This window comes from Monopterus albus, unplaced genomic scaffold (assembly GCF_001952655.1).
Source record: "Monopterus albus unplaced genomic scaffold, M_albus_1.0 scaffold121.1, whole genome shotgun sequence".
Lineage (NCBI taxonomy): Eukaryota > Metazoa > Chordata > Actinopteri > Synbranchiformes > Synbranchidae > Monopterus > Monopterus albus.
The window spans coordinates 213,174-232,207 of NW_018128001.1; the positions used below are offsets into that span (position 1 = coordinate 213,174).

At 42.1% G+C, this 19,034-nt stretch overlaps 4 protein-coding genes across 4 annotated transcripts in view; 2 read left to right on the forward strand and 2 right to left on the reverse strand.

Annotated features, from left to right (window-relative positions):
- The window catches only part of LOC109966924 (semaphorin-3D), a 73,614-nt gene extending 72,498 nt beyond the window's left edge, over window positions 1-1,116 (reverse strand). Inside the window, exon 1 of the mRNA XM_020612172.1 lies at window positions 966-1,116. The gene's annotated coding sequence lies outside the window, so the exon portion shown is untranslated. The remainder of the gene's footprint in view (window positions 1-965) is intronic.
- A 3,752-nt stretch (window positions 1,117-4,868) lies between these two features.
- LOC109966943 (protein SSUH2 homolog) lies at window positions 4,869-14,502 on the reverse strand. Its single transcript, XM_020612209.1, has 12 exons — window positions 14,383-14,502; window positions 10,986-11,081; window positions 10,819-10,903; window positions 10,562-10,691; window positions 8,990-9,050; window positions 8,437-8,561; window positions 8,297-8,359; window positions 7,706-7,785; window positions 6,312-6,404; window positions 6,113-6,218; window positions 5,510-5,617; window positions 4,869-5,157 (listed from the first exon to the last, which is right to left on the reverse strand). The coding sequence occupies exons 1-12, from the start codon at window positions 14,423-14,425 to the stop codon at window positions 5,023-5,025; spliced, it is 1,125 nt and encodes a 374-aa protein (XP_020467865.1). The 5' UTR covers window positions 14,426-14,502; the 3' UTR covers window positions 4,869-5,022.
- Window positions 14,503-15,541: 1,039 nt separating this feature from the next.
- Window positions 15,542-17,828, forward strand: dynlrb1 (dynein, light chain, roadblock-type 1). The gene is made up of 4 exons (XM_020612171.1): window positions 15,542-15,653; window positions 15,953-16,028; window positions 16,749-16,916; window positions 17,187-17,828. The coding sequence occupies exons 1-4, from the start codon at window positions 15,651-15,653 to the stop codon at window positions 17,228-17,230; spliced, it is 291 nt and encodes a 96-aa protein (XP_020467827.1). The 5' UTR covers window positions 15,542-15,650; the 3' UTR covers window positions 17,231-17,828.
- Window positions 17,829-18,641: 813 nt separating this feature from the next.
- Window positions 18,642-19,034, forward strand: part of map1lc3a (microtubule-associated protein 1 light chain 3 alpha) — an 8,728-nt gene continuing 8,335 nt past the window's right edge. The window contains exon 1 of the mRNA XM_020612125.1: window positions 18,642-18,832. Coding sequence (XP_020467781.1) covers window positions 18,793-18,832 — 40 coding nt within the window. The 5' untranslated portion in view covers window positions 18,642-18,792. The remainder of the gene's footprint in view (window positions 18,833-19,034) is intronic.

Here is a 19,034-nt window from a genome sequence, read left to right on the forward strand (position 1 = left end):
GAACTCATGTTCCTTTCGATTGTATTATTATTTATAGTGACGGATGTATCATCTGTACAAATGCTTCTTGCTAAACCAGGACCAACATTCACAAAGAACCTATTAAACTTATCTACTACATCCTCCAATCTATTGACCGGTGTATCATTATCCATAAAATATTGAGGGTAGTTACTCTTGCTGGAACTGTTTCTAATCAATTTATTTAATATATTCCACTTACCTCTCATGTTATTTTTATTATCCTCTAATACTTTAGAGTAATATAGTTTCTTACATCTCCTCAAAATCTCAATTAATTTGTTCTTATATGACTTATATTTTTCTTCCGCCTTCTTTGATCTGTCCTTTATGAATTCCTTATATAACACATTCTTCTTTTTACATGCATTCTGTAATCCCTTACTCATCCATGGTTTCCCACTGTAATTCCTTTTGTTTTTATACTGCTTACGAGGACAGTTCCTGTCATATACTTTCTTAAATATATTTAAAAATTGCTCATATGCTTTATCTAAGTCTTCCTCTCTGTAAACTGATTCCCAGTTTTGCCCCATAAAATCCTCTTTTAGCCTCCTTACAGCATGTTCATTCATCACCCTCCTATAGAAAAGATTTGTTTTTGGCCTCTCTTTTCTATACTGGCCATCATAAACCACAAACACAGGTAGATGATCACTAATATCATTTATAAGTAATCCACTTGTCATTTTGCTGTCAATAACATTGGTAAATATATTATCTATTAGTGTCGCTTGCTGGGTTGTTACTCTACTTGGTTTTGTAATTTTTGGGTATAAACTACATCTATATAATGTGTTAATAAACTCATTCAAAATATTCCGATTACTTGGTGAAACGTCTTTTCCACCAGGACTCACACTCGTTCCCTCGGTGTGTCCCCTGGAGACACCGGACACCGACGTATCAATCAGCGCATCCACAACAAAACGTGTACAACTCACCGAGCAGGAGTTTGCGTCGGGACGTGGATCTGGACCGCGAGTGAATCCGCCTCAGCTGAAGACCAGAGATCCTGGACGTGATGCGGCGCCACCTGACAGCTCACGTTATAAACAAACTGGAGACATGCGGGCAAACTGCGGAGCCACTCCTTCACCGTGAACGCACCACGGTGCTGCCTTCAAGTGCTGCTAGAAGCTTCAGCTCCTGAAAGGCAGGAGCGAGGTTTTATATCAAATCACATCGTTTTGTTTTACACTGTGGATATACACACCTTATTTGTACGGCATCATTCTTACCTTCTTTACAGACAGTGAAGTGTCTCGTATCAAACGAGCATATTTATACCTGTTTAAAGTAAAATAAAAGTTGGCAAACAATATCCAAATAAAAGAAGAGAGCGCATGTACCTCCACCAAGGCACAGCACCGGTTCACGCAAATGGGTTCCTTGTGAAAAATGAGATCGCTCATGCAATAGGGGTTCCTTGTGAAAATTGAGATCCAGAACACCATAAAATCCTGGATCTGGATCCAGATCATCTTTTTGGGTATGATAGGCGTTTACACTGTGGATCTTACCTGAACATTTCAGAGTTCTATCGTCATTAGAGGCCACGTTATGGCAGAACTTATGTGTTAAATGGGGTTTTTAGTGTTAAATTAAATGGCCATCAGATCCAGAATCTGGATCAGATCCAGATGAAATCTGTTCTGGTGACAGACATTGCCATCCTACATATGTGTCAAATTTCAAATGATTTCAATAACTTTTGATGGGATATGATTTTTTTTTCAAATTTTGCACAATGTTAACAATAGGGATTTTGTGACCTTGACCTTTGACCCTTTTCACCCACAATCTAATCACTTCTATTGTTGGTCCCCACCAATGTCTGTATCAAGTATGTTGATGATCCATCCAGCTGTTTGTCTATAATCCTGCTATAAGATAAGAGAACAGGAATAACCCCCCACCCCCCCGACACTACTGTCTGACAGTGAAGTAAAAATCCACCAAAGTTTTACAAAAGCATATTATTTTCCAAAATAAGTGTTTTAGTACAATCAGTCATTTTTCCCCAAAGAAATTCACCCAAATTATGAAAAAACCAATTTTTTCTAAGGGTTGAAGTATAAACAGCAGACAGCCAGTGATGTGTGAAGTAATCTAACCCACTGGGTAAGAGTAAAGTTACTCGGTATCTTTGTAGTGACACTTTCTCTTTTCAGTGTTGCACTTTGTTGATATGCAATACTACACCCTTGTTTCAAATTTCACCTAAGTAAACATGTAATTATTATTCTTAAAATCTGATTGAGTGTGACAAATTAAAGTACTCATGATACATGTTGTCCTACAGTTATAGTGGTACTCATGAAGTAAACATTGCAGTACTTTGATAGAACGTGCACATGACTGTGTAATGACAATAAAGTCTATTCTATTCTATTGTTTTAGTTATTGTGTCCTAATGTTCTTTAACTCCATCCATTTAACTCCTAATGACTCTAATCTGGAACAAAAGAGCACATTTTCCCCAACAGGAAAATAATACGTTAGATTTGGTCAAAAACCATCAGGTGACCTGCTGTATTTCCTTCTGGAGACACAGGCATCTTTACATTCTCTACGATGTGTTCATCGCTGCAAACAAAGCTAAAAGATCATCAGGAAAACTGTCACCAAAACCCAAATGAGAATCGTTTTAAATGTCGAGGGTGGATGTTTTCTTGGACACATTTTGGCTCCTGTCAGTAAACAGCCTTTAGACCAGAGCTCCCTCTTGTGGGATTAATTTGTTAACACAGAAATGAAGTTGTCAGGTTTTTATAATCCCCTAAAAATGTGGCGTGACAAAGCGAAGGCCTTCACACTTACCTTCCCCAGACAGCGATTTTAAATAAAGACTCTGATGGAATATTAAAACCCATAAACCTTGTTTCTGAACAAAATAGAACTATGAAAACTACTGTCATTTGTGAACTTTTCTTCTATGGACCTAAATGAAACTCAGGCAGTTTGGAGGTTTTATCTCCGAAGCCTTCAGCAGACCCACGGGACAGACTGAACGTCCTGCGCCGTTCCTTTGAATGTGTGATGAGATTTGAAAACACAGATAAATAATGTTGGAGAAAAAACACAAAAGCATTGCTATCAGGAAGTTATTAGGATTACTGAGTTTATCTGGTCCTGCGGCGTCTCTCCGTCCTTCATCTCTGTTATCTTTGTGTCACTAGAGGAGTATCTTTAATCCGTGATGACAAATCGATCCTATAGCGTCACACTACACATACATAACAGTCTAAGGTTTAGACGTCTGTTGTTTTTCTGTTCATTTGTACTGCACTTGGAAAAACCATTCAAAGTTGACATTTTCTGGACTGACTGACCTTTTTGTCTTAAAGTGATGAAGGAGCCCTGTTACAACACAGCTGATGGCCTCCAACACATTAAGACAAGAAGTCCCACCAGTTAACTTTGGGCAAGGCTCCCATATTAACTGGAAACCATTCAGGTGACCTCGTCATGAAACTGGCTGAGTTCATGTAAAATATGAAACACTAACACTTTGTTTACTACAGGTTTTAATGTGATATTTTATAGTTCTTAACTTACATCTATAAAACCACTGAATGAGGAGGTGTGTCCATCATCTGCACATGGTTTTATTCACAAAACCACCACCGTGAGGTCGTTGTCTGGTCCTCACCCCTTCCAAGGCTGTTTGAGGGTTCAGACCTGGCTTTAGGGTTTAGTATTAGGGTGAGGGTTTAGGGGATGCATTATGCCAGAGTGTCTTCATAACTAGGACATGACTGTGTGTAGGTTTTACATGTGCTGCATTCATGAGTCACTGTCACGCTGACCCCTGCATCACACTGAGGCTGATGATGCCTTCAGTGGCACCGTACCCTTCTCGCTGGCATTATACCCTTTGTGTGCCTAAACTAGCAGCGTATACCCTTTTTGTATGTTCTGTGCTAATCTGCTTTAGCCTATAAAGAAGTGAGGCAGAACAACATATTAGAAGAACATACTTTTATATTAGTATAATACATTTGAATAAAACACTGCTATTGACTGGTCTTTACTTCATACATTTAGTGTCAGTTTGACTAATTCAGTTCACACAGAAAAGTAAATATTGTACATTTACACTGAGAAATGTGGGGCTTTTATCAAAAGTCACATAAGTGAAGATAAGAACTGGTGCAACAGAAGAAAACTGCAGCAGCACAAGGGTCGAGGTGAAGTCAGATCTAAAAGCAAAGTGCAGCGGCGACCAGCGACACACACCAAGGGCATGTGGGTAAAGCAGAAATCTGCCAGTTTTACAAGGTATCACCACATCTGATGATTTCCACACAGTTTAAAATCTGTGAAATACCCCTTTAACCCTCATGCTTCTCTCACCCAGCAGCCCCTCAATCCACAGGTAATAATGGATCCGTGTATGTTGTCACAGCCGCCACTGCGACCCAGTCACCACACTGACTACACCACCCACGAGTTGGTCCGACCGATCACTCAGCGACCCTGGTTTGACCCATTATTTCAGTGCTGGAGCTCGACTGGCCGACCAGTCTCTTCATTCTGAAGTGATTCGCCTCAAATGTCAACGTATGAATTGACATCATTTAAAAAAGTCATATACTCCTTGACTGACTATTAAAGTGTGTTCAAAGTGTCGGCTGCTGAGGAAAGAGACATCATGTGATACAAAGTTGACAGAACATTTGCAGACATGAATAAAATACTGCTTTACTAGTAGCTTTTCATTATTCTGAAAGAGAGACTCTCGTCAGTTTACGTCCTGACAGCACTATAGTTTACAACTAAATGAAACAGGGAGCATTAAAAATGCTTGTGTGACATTTTAACAGGCTTTCCATTAAATGGTTAAGTATTATTTTTGAATACAATTGAAAAATATAATGATCATTATTCATGAAATAAAGCTTAACGTAGGTAGGTTACGTGGACGAGGCTGATTTTCTCACCTGCTCTTTGTGAATGTACACAAACCCCATCAGACTGTGGTAACAACATAGTTACTTATAAAACAGTGCACACAGAGGGGTATTTGGAGGTAAACACTTTGTTCTCCATTCCATAGACAAAGAAGTTGTACTCTTTTCCACTGTAGAAGTAAAAGACGTGGGTCAGGGGCACCAGCTCGATGGTCTGACGCTACAGAGAGAAACAAGAGTCAGAAGTGGAGTTGGCATCTCTCATTCAGATTTTATTGAGGAAACCAAAACAAAGGAAGCTTTAGCAATGTAAAACATACTGAACCGACTGTCTGAACAGATTTAACTGCTGAGCTTTTACATTTGTTTTGTACTAAATCCCATTTAGTTGGTCTGGAGAACTGTGGATGTCACACACGAGAAGGAGACGTTACGATGAAGTTTCTGTCTCCACTGCACTCCTCTGTACAGGTTGGGGTTAACCTGAACCCTATGAATTCACTTTCTTTTACAGCAGAAGGACAGCGCCCTCCAGTGTTGAGAGTATTAAACTGCATCTTGTTTGTTCCTACCTGCTGCAGGATGCGGCTGGTGGCACTGAAGTGATTAAGGTGTTCATTAATCAGCTTGGTAGAAACATCACAGATCTCTTGATCAGGGAAACCCTGGATAGGGTACACCTAGAAGGGCAGACAAGAGACCTGTCAGTCGACTGAGACTCTTCTAGTCGAACCTTTGTTTTTATTTTATTATATTAGATTTTTGTCAGCCGGTGTGCATTACAGCAGAAGGCAGCCCCAGCCGGTAGTTTATCATCTTCTTCTCCTTATTTTGGTGTGCCGAGCAGCAGAACAGTGGAACAGTTGGATTCTGTTTATGCACACTCTTGTTTTTAAACCCTCTGGTGTGATTTGTGTAACACAAGTACAACAGGCAGCCATTCAGATCAAACAAGTCTACTACTACTACTACTACTACTACTACTACTACTACTACTACTGTCTATTCATTGTGCATGTATTAAACCTAAACAACTGATTTTATGGCATTTTATACAATGTTATGACTAAATAATTATTGTAGGCAGTGTAACTATATCTATAATGGTTGATCTGGTTGATCAAGGCTCCCAGTTCAGCTTTACTCTGACACACTGCAAACAAGTGTTGCTTTACCAGAATGTTCTCGTCGCTGAAGAAAGGATCTCCTGTCACCTTCTCAAACCTCTTGTCAGGGAAGTCAGGCTGGCGATCAGGAATGAAGTCAGCTATGTTGTTCTTCCTACAGAAACACAAACACTTGACCAAGTACAATGTGTAGCGGAAGAGGTCGGGGCAGACTGAGTGTGAATCAGTGTGTGTGGTGCTGACGTACCATGTAACAGTGAGCTGGATGAAATGCAGCAGGTTTTGGCTGCCGTTACAAACAGAGCAGGTCTTGTAGCCATGAGCGTGACAGGAGGTACACCTGGAGGAGGAAGGAGACACGAGACACGACAGCTTGGTAAAACACAATGTGAAAGAAATTAAACAAAGTAAAAGAAGAGAGCAGAGGTGTTCAGGAAGATGCAGTGTGAGACTAACATGGTGTTGCACCAAGCAAAGCAAGAGTGAAGTGTAGAAAAGTAAGAAATGCAGATGCTTCCAGTCGGTGCATGAGAAGACCCCTGGACGAACTGATGAGCAGGAAAATGATGTGAATCCTGTGGCCTGCTCCACTACGGGAGATTCTGGAGTGATGATGTCAGGTTTGCCCGGCTGCGCCTGCCTTTCTCACTCCCCTCACTCTGTTTTTACTCCCTTACCTTGATCACGTTATCTGACACACCTGCTTCATATCCCCTGATCACCACCAGCTGCACCTGATTAGTTCTCCCTATTTATTCCCTGCTCTACGTTCACTCCCCTGCCAGTTCTTTCTAGTATCTTCAGGCCCGTTTGTTTCTCGTTATGCACAGTCTCCTATTAACTGCATGTACAAACTCTGTCTCCTCAGCAACCTTCCACCACGACAAGCCCAGGAGTGAGTCCCAGCGTCCGCAGCCCGGCCTTTCCCTCATCATTCCACCACTGACTGTTATTTAACTTCTGCGGCTCGACACCCGGTCCCACATCTACCTGGTTATTCACTTCCTTGTTGATATCACTGTAAATAAACTGAGCACTACTTGCACTGAAGTCAGCCACCTGGGTCCATCCTTTCTTTTGACTCGCTCACCTCTGTGTCCGAGCAGATCTAACAGATGAGTTAAACAAAACTCCATATGAGGTAATACTGTTTGAAGAATGGAGCTCTGGAGACACAGAATGCTTTCCATCTGGCTAACATGCTGTAGCTCCTCACTGCTGTCTCTTCATCACATCTCAGCTCCTCCCAGGGTCATTTTGAGGACACGGCCACTGATCATGGCTCAAATATGTAAAGCGACGGTAACAGTTTAGAAGAAGAAACACCGGGTGCCGATAGCTGTAGATAGAAAAAGAGGCTGAAAGAGCTGGACAGATGTGAGGGACCAGTAAAAACTATAAATGTTCCAGCTTGAATAAAATGTGGAGCCTAGATATTTTGCCAAAAATCACAGTCAGTCTGATGTCCTCGTCTTCGGGTCTGCTGTCTCTCACCTCTATGACTGTCCTGTTCCAGTTCCCTTCTCCAAGGTCTTCCTGCAATTGATCTGCTTTTGCACCTTTTGCTATGAAAGTTCAAGACAGCTGGAAAAGGAAATTCAACTGAGAGAGAAAAGGAAGCAGGCAGGCTGGGACTCTCACCTCCTGCGACCTCGGCCATGACAGGAGGTGCAAGGCTTGCTCCTGGAGCGGCCATGACCGTGGCAGAATGTACAACGCTTCTGCAAAATCAGACGAGGGGGCTGAGTTACACAGGAAATTGCCTCAACAGAGAATTCCATGCTGTGTTTTTTCTGGAAGCATAGACACTTATTACTGTCCAAAGCCCTGGCAGGCGCACAGACGGTCATGTTTCCCCGTTATTTGCTGCTGGGAGAATCACACCCATGAGAAAAATGCCAAATATTTGCAGCTTCTCAGCTCTAAGGAGCTGCCGATCTAGTTTGGCTTATGTGATTGTAAAATGAATATCCTTAGCTACTGGGTTGGAAAACAAGCAATTAGGAGACTGTGAGATGCATTTTTAAAAAAGCTTTTTAAGGAAACCAGTGCAGAAAATAATTTGTTAATAACTCGTTCTACAGAAACGTACAGCCTCTCATGTGAGCAGCTCATGAACTGAACCCATTACTGGATGATGATTGTGTATTACACCACCACTTTCTCTTCCTTCCACTCTCGCTACCAGATACCTAAATCCTTTCAAAACATCCACCAAACCAGATGGCTCACCTGGCCTCTACCATGGCAGAAAGTGCACCGGGTTCGTCCACAGCCATGGCACTTGTGACACAGCTGAAATACAAAGAACACACAAGTAGGAAACCACACCAGAGAAAGCCTGGCTGTCTAAAATAAAAAAAGAGCTGTACCTTTACGAAGGATGAATGTGGCACGCGGACCTTCTCCACCATGTCAGTGTATCTCGGAGGCAGCGGCACTGGGACGTCCCACGGTGGAGGGCTCACCCCACACTGAGGACCGTCCACTACCTGTCCTGTTAGAAGACACCAGCAGAATAGGACTTATGAAGAGAGGTACTCTGAACTGGGGCGGGCGCTGACAGATCCAACTGTGTACATGCATGTGGCTTTATATGTTCTGAATTACCAACGTTATGTGTAAGCAATGATCAAGACTACCGGTGCCACTAGGATCAATACATGAATGAAACCAAGAAGAATGAATAAAATCTGAGTTGCAGATTTCATCCTGTAAAATCCTCATGCAGCCGACTTGAAAACTGTCATTGCCCAGTAGGTTTTTGCTGTCAAGGAGCCCAGTTTGTCAGGCTGCTTTCCTCTCAGCGCCTCAGGAGCTGGTTCTGGCTGACAGAGGCCGGAGTCAGTGTGGATTTAACAGTAGGAAGGGTTCAGTAGTGAGCTCATTTTATTAGTGATTTGTCAGCTCAGAGTAAAGTTTCACCAGTGTAGGGTTCAAACTGCCAGGCGCTGGCTCTGGTCTCAGTGTAGGTCTCCAGCCGATACTGCAGAAGGAAGAGGCAGGCGATCAGACAACATGGGATGCATATGAGACATACAGCGAGGCACACAGTAACTTAAGCTTGTTTTTCTGACTTCTTTTAAAACTAAAGTGAATTCAGGAGAGTTGTTCATTTCAGTCAGGTCAGAAAGTTTAGAGTTTGGAAATTCACAACAGTACTGTAGCTGAAAGGGAGAGATGGCTGAAAAGGTACCAGCTCCACTGTGTTGACTTACAGCCCACACAACTAAACAACTGAGAAGGAGAAAGAAGAACAAAAACTGAAAGAGAAGGTCGGAGACAAGTGTAAACACAGACGCCACCTTCCAAAGATGGAGAGAGCTCTGGGATTTCAAAGGGATGAGAACAGACAGAGGCCAAAATGTGCCACTAAGAATCATTATAGTCAATATGTTGTTGTTCAGTTAGGTAACTACTGTGGTTACAAATGTATGCGGTTGTTCTGACTTCAGTTATAGCCACTGCAGGTTGCTGGTTCGCCACATGTTGTGCCCCACTTGCTTTTATTCTGACATTTCCCCTTTGGACTCGGTCATTAGTATCGTTGCCGTGGTAATGTGCCTTAATGAATTCTGAGGGACATTGTTATAAAACTGTCACAGAAAGGACTCATGGAAATGTGTACATGGTGACCAAAATGTAAATATTCTTTAATACATGGACCAGGATGTGGATCATGCAGATCCACCCTGTGTTGTCAAAGTACGGTCTGTAAATCAGCCCCGCCTGCCCCCTAGCCAAGGTTAGAAGAAGGGTTTTTCCAGCCAGTAGTCATGTCAAACAGCCATGGAGGAGCTCTGGGCAGCTAAAAGTCTGAACCAGCGGCTGTCAGAGTGAAGAGGTGGCGTCTTTAGCACAGAGAGAGTGGGACAAAGAAAGAGCAACAACCAGGGTTAACATGGGTTTGGCTGTTTGACATGGAGAGGGTTAAAAGCAGCCAGAGGACTCAGACTGGATCCAGATGTGGCCTTCTTCCTTCTGGATCGTGTTAGCATCTAAGGCTAACCTGTTTGTTTTGGTAGCATTAGCCACCTAGCATGGTCAGGATATTACCTTTGTATTTAATTACTATGATTTTAATTTGTGTAATGTTAGTGCCGTTCTGGACTGTCTTGTTGACCGCGTCCCTTCACATTGTGCTGCTGCAATGCTGGGAGATGGGACTCAGTCCACTAACGGTAGCTTTGGACTGGTGTAATGCATTTTGTACACATTGTCCCAACCAGGCATCCTTAGTTTACATTGCTATTAACAGTTTATTTTAAGTTTCATGAAACTCTAGTGGCTCAGACTATACTAGTTAATGCACCTTAAGGAAAACCATTCAAAAACATTTTGCAAAGCACTAGTTATTTGAATGTGGTCACACATATCAAGTTGGACCAGGTCTGTTGTTAAATCGTTAGCAAATTCACTGTACCAATACTGGTAATAAGCCTGCAGTTATCATCCCTGTAGTAATAACCCTGTAGCACCCATATGACGTGCTCCCACCCGGTACACAGTGATGGGTCGGAGCTCTTTGAAAGTGAGGTTCCTGGCAGGTTTGGAGCTGTACATCCATTTTGATTCCACAAACTTGATCAGGGCTTCTCTGGCCACATCCTCCGACACGGTGGGGACTCTGGCAGAACACACACAACACATACATCCCATCATGCCTTTGTGTTTTTGTCTAAAATCTCAATAGACTTTAAAGCACAGACTTAAAGTACTTTACAAGAGAAGTGGATTATTGGTGTGCATGTTACCTGACATTGGGCACCAGAGTGTTCCTGTTGAGTTCAGGTTGGGGGTTGTAGGCAGGGGGAGGGGGGTACAGTGGGTTCTCATCATCTGGACACATCAACACAAACATAAAACTGATGAAGGAACTGTCCAAGTGAAAACAAATTAGAGGAGATGAGAACAGACTCACCTCCTGCAACGTGGCCCTGGTATCCACTGACGTCATCCAGCCAGCCAGGAGGGGGCGCTGAAGGTCCCTCCTCTGGTATGTTTGGGTCAAACACACCTGAACAGGTGAGACAACAATAAAAAGAGGATGTTTCTGTGACTGGCTGAAACCAAACACACCTCAGGACAACACATCGGGTCCTGATGTTTCGCTCCAGCTGCTGTTTTTTAAGAAACATGGTTCCGTGTTCCAATCCACCTGTTGTTTGCACATTGTCAACCTGTGCACAGTAAGTGGATTCATTTTTTTTTAATCGCAATAAAATTTAAAAAGTTAAAATTTGCACTAAATGTTGATGCAGACTTGACCACAGTTTAAAGGAAGGTCGACCTCAGACTTTGGTTCGAGCACTACAGTTTAAACTCTCTACTCTTTTCATGACTTCCTTAAATATATTTTCATGTCATGAAATGTCAAATGCTAACAATGGAAATCTCTGCAGCTTGGGTGAGGTGGGTGGACAGTGTTGCAGGCAGTGTGGGTGGAAGGGAAGATGTCAGGAAACCGTTACCCAGAGTAACTGATTGGACACAACAGGCCACCCTAACATCACTACAGGGTTATTACCAGTATCGCTACAGTGCTGTCCACACTCCAAGCCATTCTGCCTGTTCTCTGCATTGCTAATCTCACTAATCTCTATAGAAACACAGTAATCTTTGAGTACAGCATTAGATTACAGTACAGCCTCTGGATCTGGTGTGTAGATCAACGTAGAAAGCACGTTTCCATGGCCTAACAATCAGTACAGCACTCCTCTGACTCCTTTCTCGACATACCAGCCTGTCACAAACCATCAACATAGTAAACATATGTAGCCTAACTGGGCGTTTCGGAATGAAGTCAGCCCCGTGATAATGCACGGGGCCATGTTGACGGATTATTTCAGGCACCGGTGGGACATGAAACACAACATCCAGTTTGACTAAGTGGTCAGCAACTTATCAGGCACCAAAATGCTGCTCAGAGTCAGAGCACCCTGTGTTATCACAGTAGTATTTCCTCTTTTGTTACAACACGAGACCAGAGGGAACAGATTACATGTGGCAGAGGCTGTGACAGTCACGTCCTGCACGTTATCCCCTTTAAGCGTACGACTCTCCCTGACATGACACACTGACAGTGTGGGAATCCTCCTTCAGAGGAAAGGTGGTGTGGGACCATCTGTAGCTCAAGCCCATGCTGTTGGTCACAGAATAGGAAGTAATCCTGTACGTTATCCCCTTTAAGTGCACAACTCTCCCTGACATGACACACTGACAGTGTGGGAATCCTCCTTCAGAGGAAAGGTGGTGTGGGACCATCTGTAGCTCTAAAGTGGCGTGGTTCCTTCAGAGGAAACGTGGTGTGGGACCATCTGTAGCTCTAAATCATGCTGAAGCCCATGCTGTTGGTCACAGAATAGGAAGTATGTCCTCCTGCAAAATAAAGTGATTTCTTCTCGAGTGTGACCAATCTGTGATCACCTCATAATACTATTAGGACAACACACCAATTTTTCTGAGGGGGGTGGAAACCATATAGTCGATCATATCGTCATCGTGACTTTACCTTGAGCTGGAATTGTTTTGTAACTAATGTTATCAAGGCAAGCTCACGTCTTTAGGCATGCTCACGTCTTTAGGCAAGCTCACGTCTTTAGGCATGCTCACGTCTTTAGGCATGCCCCAGGTGCACGACTCCTGTGGATTCATTCAGTTAAAGATTAGCCAAACAAAAAGTGTAGTCAGTGCAGTTTGCACTAACCTGTGTGGATTCCAGTACGGTCCACTGACTGAATGCATTATTTTCATATATTATAAACAAATAGACACAAACAACTAGACTGGACTTTTGACTTCATTTTGATTTTAGTTTTGAAACCACTTAAAAGTTTCAGTGATTTTCAGTTTATCAAATGGGAGGATTTTGCACTGTTGGTTGAATACAACAATCAATCTGAACCAGTCTCCCTGGGCTCTGGGGAATTATAACAGGCCCTCTTCACCATTTTCTGACATATTTTAGTTGAAACAACGTATTGATTAATCAAAACAATTACTGACAAGGTACCTGATGATGAAAATCGTGAGTTGCAGCTCCATTTGGGAGCGCAGTCTCCTCCAGGGCAGGGCAAGACAAACCTCCAGAACTTTGTCTGATTGAACTAATTAATGCACCAACAGCAACAATCTCTTAGTGAATCACGCATTTTGCCTCCATCCTTACGTTTCACTGCTGTGCAAGTACAATAACAAGGCTTGGCTCCCAGCATCATCAGAAACAATCACAGCAAACCAGAGAACAGATGCTTTTACACTACAGCACTGTACAGCTTCATCAATATACACAATAGTGCCTCGACTGGGACACTTCCGAGGCCCTGAGCACCAGTTTAACGTGTGCGTCATGATTTTGCCCAATACAAACACTTTAACAAGCCACCAACAGCGACTGCTGATAAAAATACAGCCCGTTGTTCCACGTTGTACACAATACATCAGGCTGGGGGACAAAAATAGCAGCGATAAGGTGTTTCCCCGGAAAGACCTGGGCTGAGATGGACAGAGTGTGGGAGGAGGGAGATAAGAGCCATTAAGAAAGGGGAAAACAAAGTGGTCTCTACCTCTCTCCTAGGAAAACAAAGTGGTCTCTTCCTCTCTCCTAGGAAAACAAAGTGGTCTCTACCTCTCTCCTAGGAAAACAAAGTGGTCTCTACTTCTCTCCTAGGAAAACAAAGTGGTCTCTACCTCTCTCCTAGGAAAACAAAGCCAACCTGATTACTGACGCGTTGACTGGACAATGCAACCACAACACTCTCGCACGACACTTGTGCACTGCAAACGTGACTTAGAGCCATCAATTAGAAGCTACTTCAGAGAAAGTTCACTGACCAGTTTGTTTCTTTTCATTGTCAATGGCCTTGGTGCATTAATTATCATCGGAATAAGGAGAGAAACTCGAGACATGTAACAAAGAAACGTGTGAGAAGACAGTCACAGAGTCAGTCAGTCGGGGAGACCACTACTTATTTAAATATTGCTCATGTCCACTATGATACTATCTGAACCACGGGTTTTGTGAACCGTTCAACCCTTGTTTCATGGACTTTTTACATTTGTACAAAGTTAGTGACAGCTTTTAATTTGACTGACCCTAAAACCGGAGACAGCCCACTGACGTTACCTGATGGAGGCTCAGTGTATCTCAAAATGATTAAGAAAACGTTTCCCCCTTTTATGGAACGAATCTGTACCGTTATCCAGGACAAACGGTGAATTTATACCCCGTTCCTCCTTCCTCCAGCTCAGCCCCCGGTCCTGGTGTGACAACAGACAAAAGGGAAACTTCTTTGTCCTTGTTCTTGTTCTTTACTCACCGAGATCTTCGTCCTTCTCGTCCTTCTCGTCCTTCTCGTCCATTCCTCCACCGCTGCTGCTGCTGCTGCCCGATAAACGTGAAGCTCGGTAAAGTAACTCGATAACGTGAGAATGTCAAGTGCCCGGTTTTGTCAGCAAGAATAAGGTGCGATTTCCGGTTATACAATAAAAGCCTCAAGGATATGATCGCAGTTTCCTCCCACATATTCCACTACAGGTCAGAGAGAATCGTTTATTAAATAGTCATTCCACAACATTTATCTGTTAGTCTCACATAAAAACCCTAATGAGGAGCATATAAAATCCACTTGTTAAAGGTTGATTTCCAACTGGTTTAATTTTTAATATGTCATTGGGAAAATACTACAACTATAGCTGTTAAAAGTAGAAACGTAGCCTGGAACACCATATAAGTCTGCCTTACCCTGCATAACTACAATAAGTACAAGTAGCCTACCTCAAAAACTGTACTAAAGTAAGCTACCCTTCTTTAGTAAGAAGAACACATCCAGTAAATTAATGTGTACCTGTTGTATCATATCACTGGTTAATGTCACAATAGCCTGATGTTGTCATGCAGGGTGATCATTCATTTTTCTAAAACTAAATAAATCAGTCAAAATAAATTAAACAATCAGGTTATTTATTCTTCCATGTTGGGTTCATTTACCTTGAGTAAAACCGCCTCCCGCTCCTGTTGTATGAGTCGGCTTTAGTCCCCTAGTTTTACTTCGAAGGCACCATGTCGGGCTTCCGGTCCTGACTTGTCACATCGGTCCTACTTGATGCAGCCACTGGCCGCGCCCACACTGTTTACTAAACTATTCACATAACTTTTAAAGGCTTTGACACAGTTTAATGAGTGGACATGTCATTTTCCTTGAATTAAGTCAGTTGTTTCTATAAAGGTAAGCGGTTAATTTCAACACGGTATCAGAGTAACAATATAAAACAAAGTTCAAACTCAGAAAGCAGGATTTGATAGAAAACAGTCTTAAAGCCATTTTGGATCTCAGGGCGGGGAGTTGCAACAGTTTAGTGGATTATTTGGAACATTTTTGATTAGTAAATAAAATGTTTTCCCTTCATTTTCCAACACATGAGGTGGCGACAGTGCACCTTAACGTTGGTTGCCACCCGCCAATATTAAAGCAGAAGAAGAATTGCAGTCGCCACCCGGAAGTTTACCTCAGTTGTCTTTTCTTAGCAACAAAACGAGCCTGCTAGCCGTAATCTTTCTGCGCTTGGAGATAGATTTTTCCTCACGATGGTAGGATATAATGAGCGTCTCGTGTATATTTAATAAACGTATACATATTCAGTCGTGACTGTTGTGAATATCTATTTTTACGAGAAGAGTTTTAATAAATTACTAACTACGGCTAGCTTGTTGATGCTAGCCGGGCGTTGTCAGGTTAGTAGAGCGTTAGGTAGTCACCCTCCTTTAGGAGGGTGTTTTGACAGCAGTTAGCCTCATGCTATGTTCTTATGTTGTTCTCTGAGGTCCTTTGGGTGTTCAGCCACTTAGAGGCTACATTAAATGATGCTAACTCGTTTTTTGTCTCTCAGGCTGAGGTGGAAGAAACTCTGAAGAGGATCCAGGGTCAGAAGGGAGTGCAGGGAATCATCATCGTCAATTCAGAAGGTAAGACAACTCTCCCCCCAGGTATTACTGAGGTAATGAAATGGCAGTTAGGTTATCATAACACTGTCATATAAAGAGCTCAATGTAAATGTCGGTGGGATAACAACAGTAACAAAAAGTATAACGTTCAGATTCAACATAAACAAAAGACTTGGTGCAAAGATGGAATCAGCAAAGCCTGGCATTTTACTTAAAAATCTGGTATGACTGATAGATGGTGGTCAACTAATCAATTAGTCAGCTATTTTCCAAACCTTTCAAATGTATTTCAGTTTTATGTTACTTGATACTTCAAAACTAAATTCCCCACACAATGGCCAGTATTTTATAAGGTGTGTAAGATCAAGTCAATCATTACTTCAGACAAAAAAACAAAAAAACAAGACAAATCCCACACTGCTCATCACTTGAACTGATTTTATTGTTGACATTCCAGTTTGCAGACATCAAGGTGAGCACAAGTGATGAGCAGTGTGGGATTTGTCTTGTTTTTTGTCTGCTATTTTACACTGCTTTTCTACTCCTAGATTTCAGAGGGAAAATAATCAGGATAATCATCAAAATTGTTGCATATTTTAACTCCAGTATATTTTTAGTTGCAGAGTTATAGTCACTCCTCAGGAAAAGTTTACATTTTCAAAGACATAAGCTTGTAAAATACAATGTATTGTTAATATTAAACTGGTTTCATGGGAATCATTTTCTTTTTCCTCCCCTCAGGAATCCCCATCAAGACGACTCTGGACAACTCCAGCACAGTGCAGTATGCAGGCCTGATCCACCAGCTGGTGATGAAGGCCAGGAGCACCATACGAGACATGGACCCCCAGAACGACCTCACCTTCCTACGAGTCCGCTCCAAGAAGAACGAGATCATGATCGCACCAGGTGAGAGAATTAAAAAAAAAAAACTTCAAGGTGAAAAAATGACTTCTGTCTGTAATGGGCATGGGTTCTGTAATACACTGAATTACATTCATTTGGCAGTACATTTTTTAAAGTAAATTACATTAGTCATTTGGGGACCACTCATTGTATCATTTCGCACCTCCATGGAACCCTTTCTACCAAACTGTTGCTTAGTGCTGACACCTGTTCAGGTTGTTTGAACAGTTTGTTGGATCTATGAATTGAACCATTTTGTCATTTTCTTCACAGATAAAGACTATTTCTTGATCGTCATTCAGAATCCCTCAGACTGAAACAAAAGGAGCTGCTGCCGGACTCATTACTCTTCTTCCGTCTTTCATATTTAAGATAGCTGAACACTTTTTGTTTTGCTAAATTAAAGGCAATTTACCAGAAGTTCTTGATGCACTTGCTGTACAAAGCAGTGCAGACCGGAAGGAAATTTAATACATCACTTTACTCACTGAAAGGCCAACTGTATGTTAGTCAATCATCTTGCAGGCAATTTTATTTCTCCCTTCTTTTAGCATTCCAGTTCTGTCTCCTGCCTATGTCTACTGTTCATTTCATAGCTGTTTTAGCACATGTTGAGAAATGCACATCTGTTAAAAAATGTATGGAAGAAAAAGGAAACTTTAAACTGGACTGCATAGTGTGCAAAGTGCCCAGTACATGAGAGACCACAACATGTTGAGGTTGGAGGATGCCTTTTCAGTTCCATCTTAAATGAAATCTTGGAGTTGTTATTTATTGTTTTGTTGGCAATGCAAGTTGAAATACAGTATTTCAGTGGTGAGCAGCAAACTACACCACACACACACACACGCACACACACACTGCTCGTGCATGTCTGTTGGTTATTTGTAACAAATTAAGGAATAAAAAAAAAAATCAATATGACCTCTGTTTTTGTCATGTACACTGTGTATACACATGAAGTATTTACTGTTTTGCATAGAGGTTAACAAGCCCTGGACTTTTACAAGATTGACACTAAAATGTAGTGGCTTAGACCAACATGAAACCAAGCTACAGTAAAAGTACTCCTGTTCACTGTCCTCTAATTGCACTGTTTTACTCTTTTTATAGTCAGGCTGCAGCACAGGTGTTGTTCATCTCTGCAGCACATTGAGAGCTTTAGCCACTGATCCAGCAAAACACCCAGCTTTAAATTTCCATATGATCATCCTTAAAAATGGCTTGACAACCTGGATTCAGTCTAAAACAGAGATTTTACACTTAAATGTGCGGGGAAATGTGTGAAGTTTTGGGTTATATGGGCTCTACATAAACATGATCATTTTGATTGATAAATAGTCCTTCACAGAAAAAGAAAAGTACATAATGTTATCCAACATAGCTGAGCTCTCTTTGGACCCAGTTTGACCCAAGCTGAATAAGCTGCTATAAAACTAACAACGTGAATCCAAGTCTAAACTGCATGGACACCAATCACAGACAGAGCAGATGAAAATCCATTAACCATGTTGTACAGCTTGGGCCGAAACAGAATAATGAAACAAATGTCTGGGACATGTAACTTTATATTTATAACATTCTCAAATGAGTAAAAATCATTACCTACATACTACATCCGTGATTAGATACCTTTATAGCACTATGAGAGTAATTTAGTAACGTGTTAACAACAGTTTAATAATCGTACGGCCCCTTTAAATCCAGCGGATGACGTCAGCGCCTCTGTTTGCTTGCTTTGTTTGACCGGAGCCGTTTTGGATTCAGACGCAAAGGAGAGACCGGAGGAGATAGTCATCTTAAACGCTTCCGTTGTTTGTGACCGAGCTATAAGCAGTGGTGCTCATTAGGCTACAACTGTGTAATAACACCGACAGAGATGCCGTCCGACAGACCCTTCAAACAAAGGAGGACATTTGGTAAGAACCTAGCACCGAGGCAGCCTTGTTTAGCTAACTGAGCGAAGGAGCTAGCCTGTTAGCCGGTCCGTTAGCCACCTAGCTTACCCAGTCTGTTGACAAGTGTAGTCAAACACATGGTGTTTATACATCAGTTATGTTATTGTGTCTGTTACAAGTCGATTTTATGGCTCAGGTCGATAAGAGCCTGGGAGAGAAGCTT

What these genes read in the sequence shown, in the direction of transcription:
- LOC109966943 (XM_020612209.1), bottom strand. Translation starts at nt 14,425, where the DNA reads ATGGACGAGAAGGACGAGAAGGACGAGAAGGACGAAGATCTCG. An exon ending in CGAGAAGGACGAAGATCTCG is followed by an intron (nt 11,082 to 14,382) that starts GTGAGTAAAGAA and finishes TCACCTGTTCAG; the next exon opens with GTGTGTTTGACCCAAACATA. An exon ending in CCAGCCGCATCCTGCAGCAG is followed by an intron (nt 5,158 to 5,509) that starts GTAGGAACAAAC and finishes TTCTCTCTGTAG; the next exon opens with CGTCAGACCATCGAGCTGGT.
- dynlrb1 (XM_020612171.1), top strand. An exon ending in CATCATCGTCAATTCAGAAG is followed by an intron (nt 16,029 to 16,748) that starts GTAAGACAACTC and finishes TCCTCCCCTCAG; the next exon opens with GAATCCCCATCAAGACGACT. An exon ending in CGAGATCATGATCGCACCAG is followed by an intron (nt 16,917 to 17,186) that starts GTGAGAGAATTA and finishes TTTTCTTCACAG; the next exon opens with ATAAAGACTATTTCTTGATC.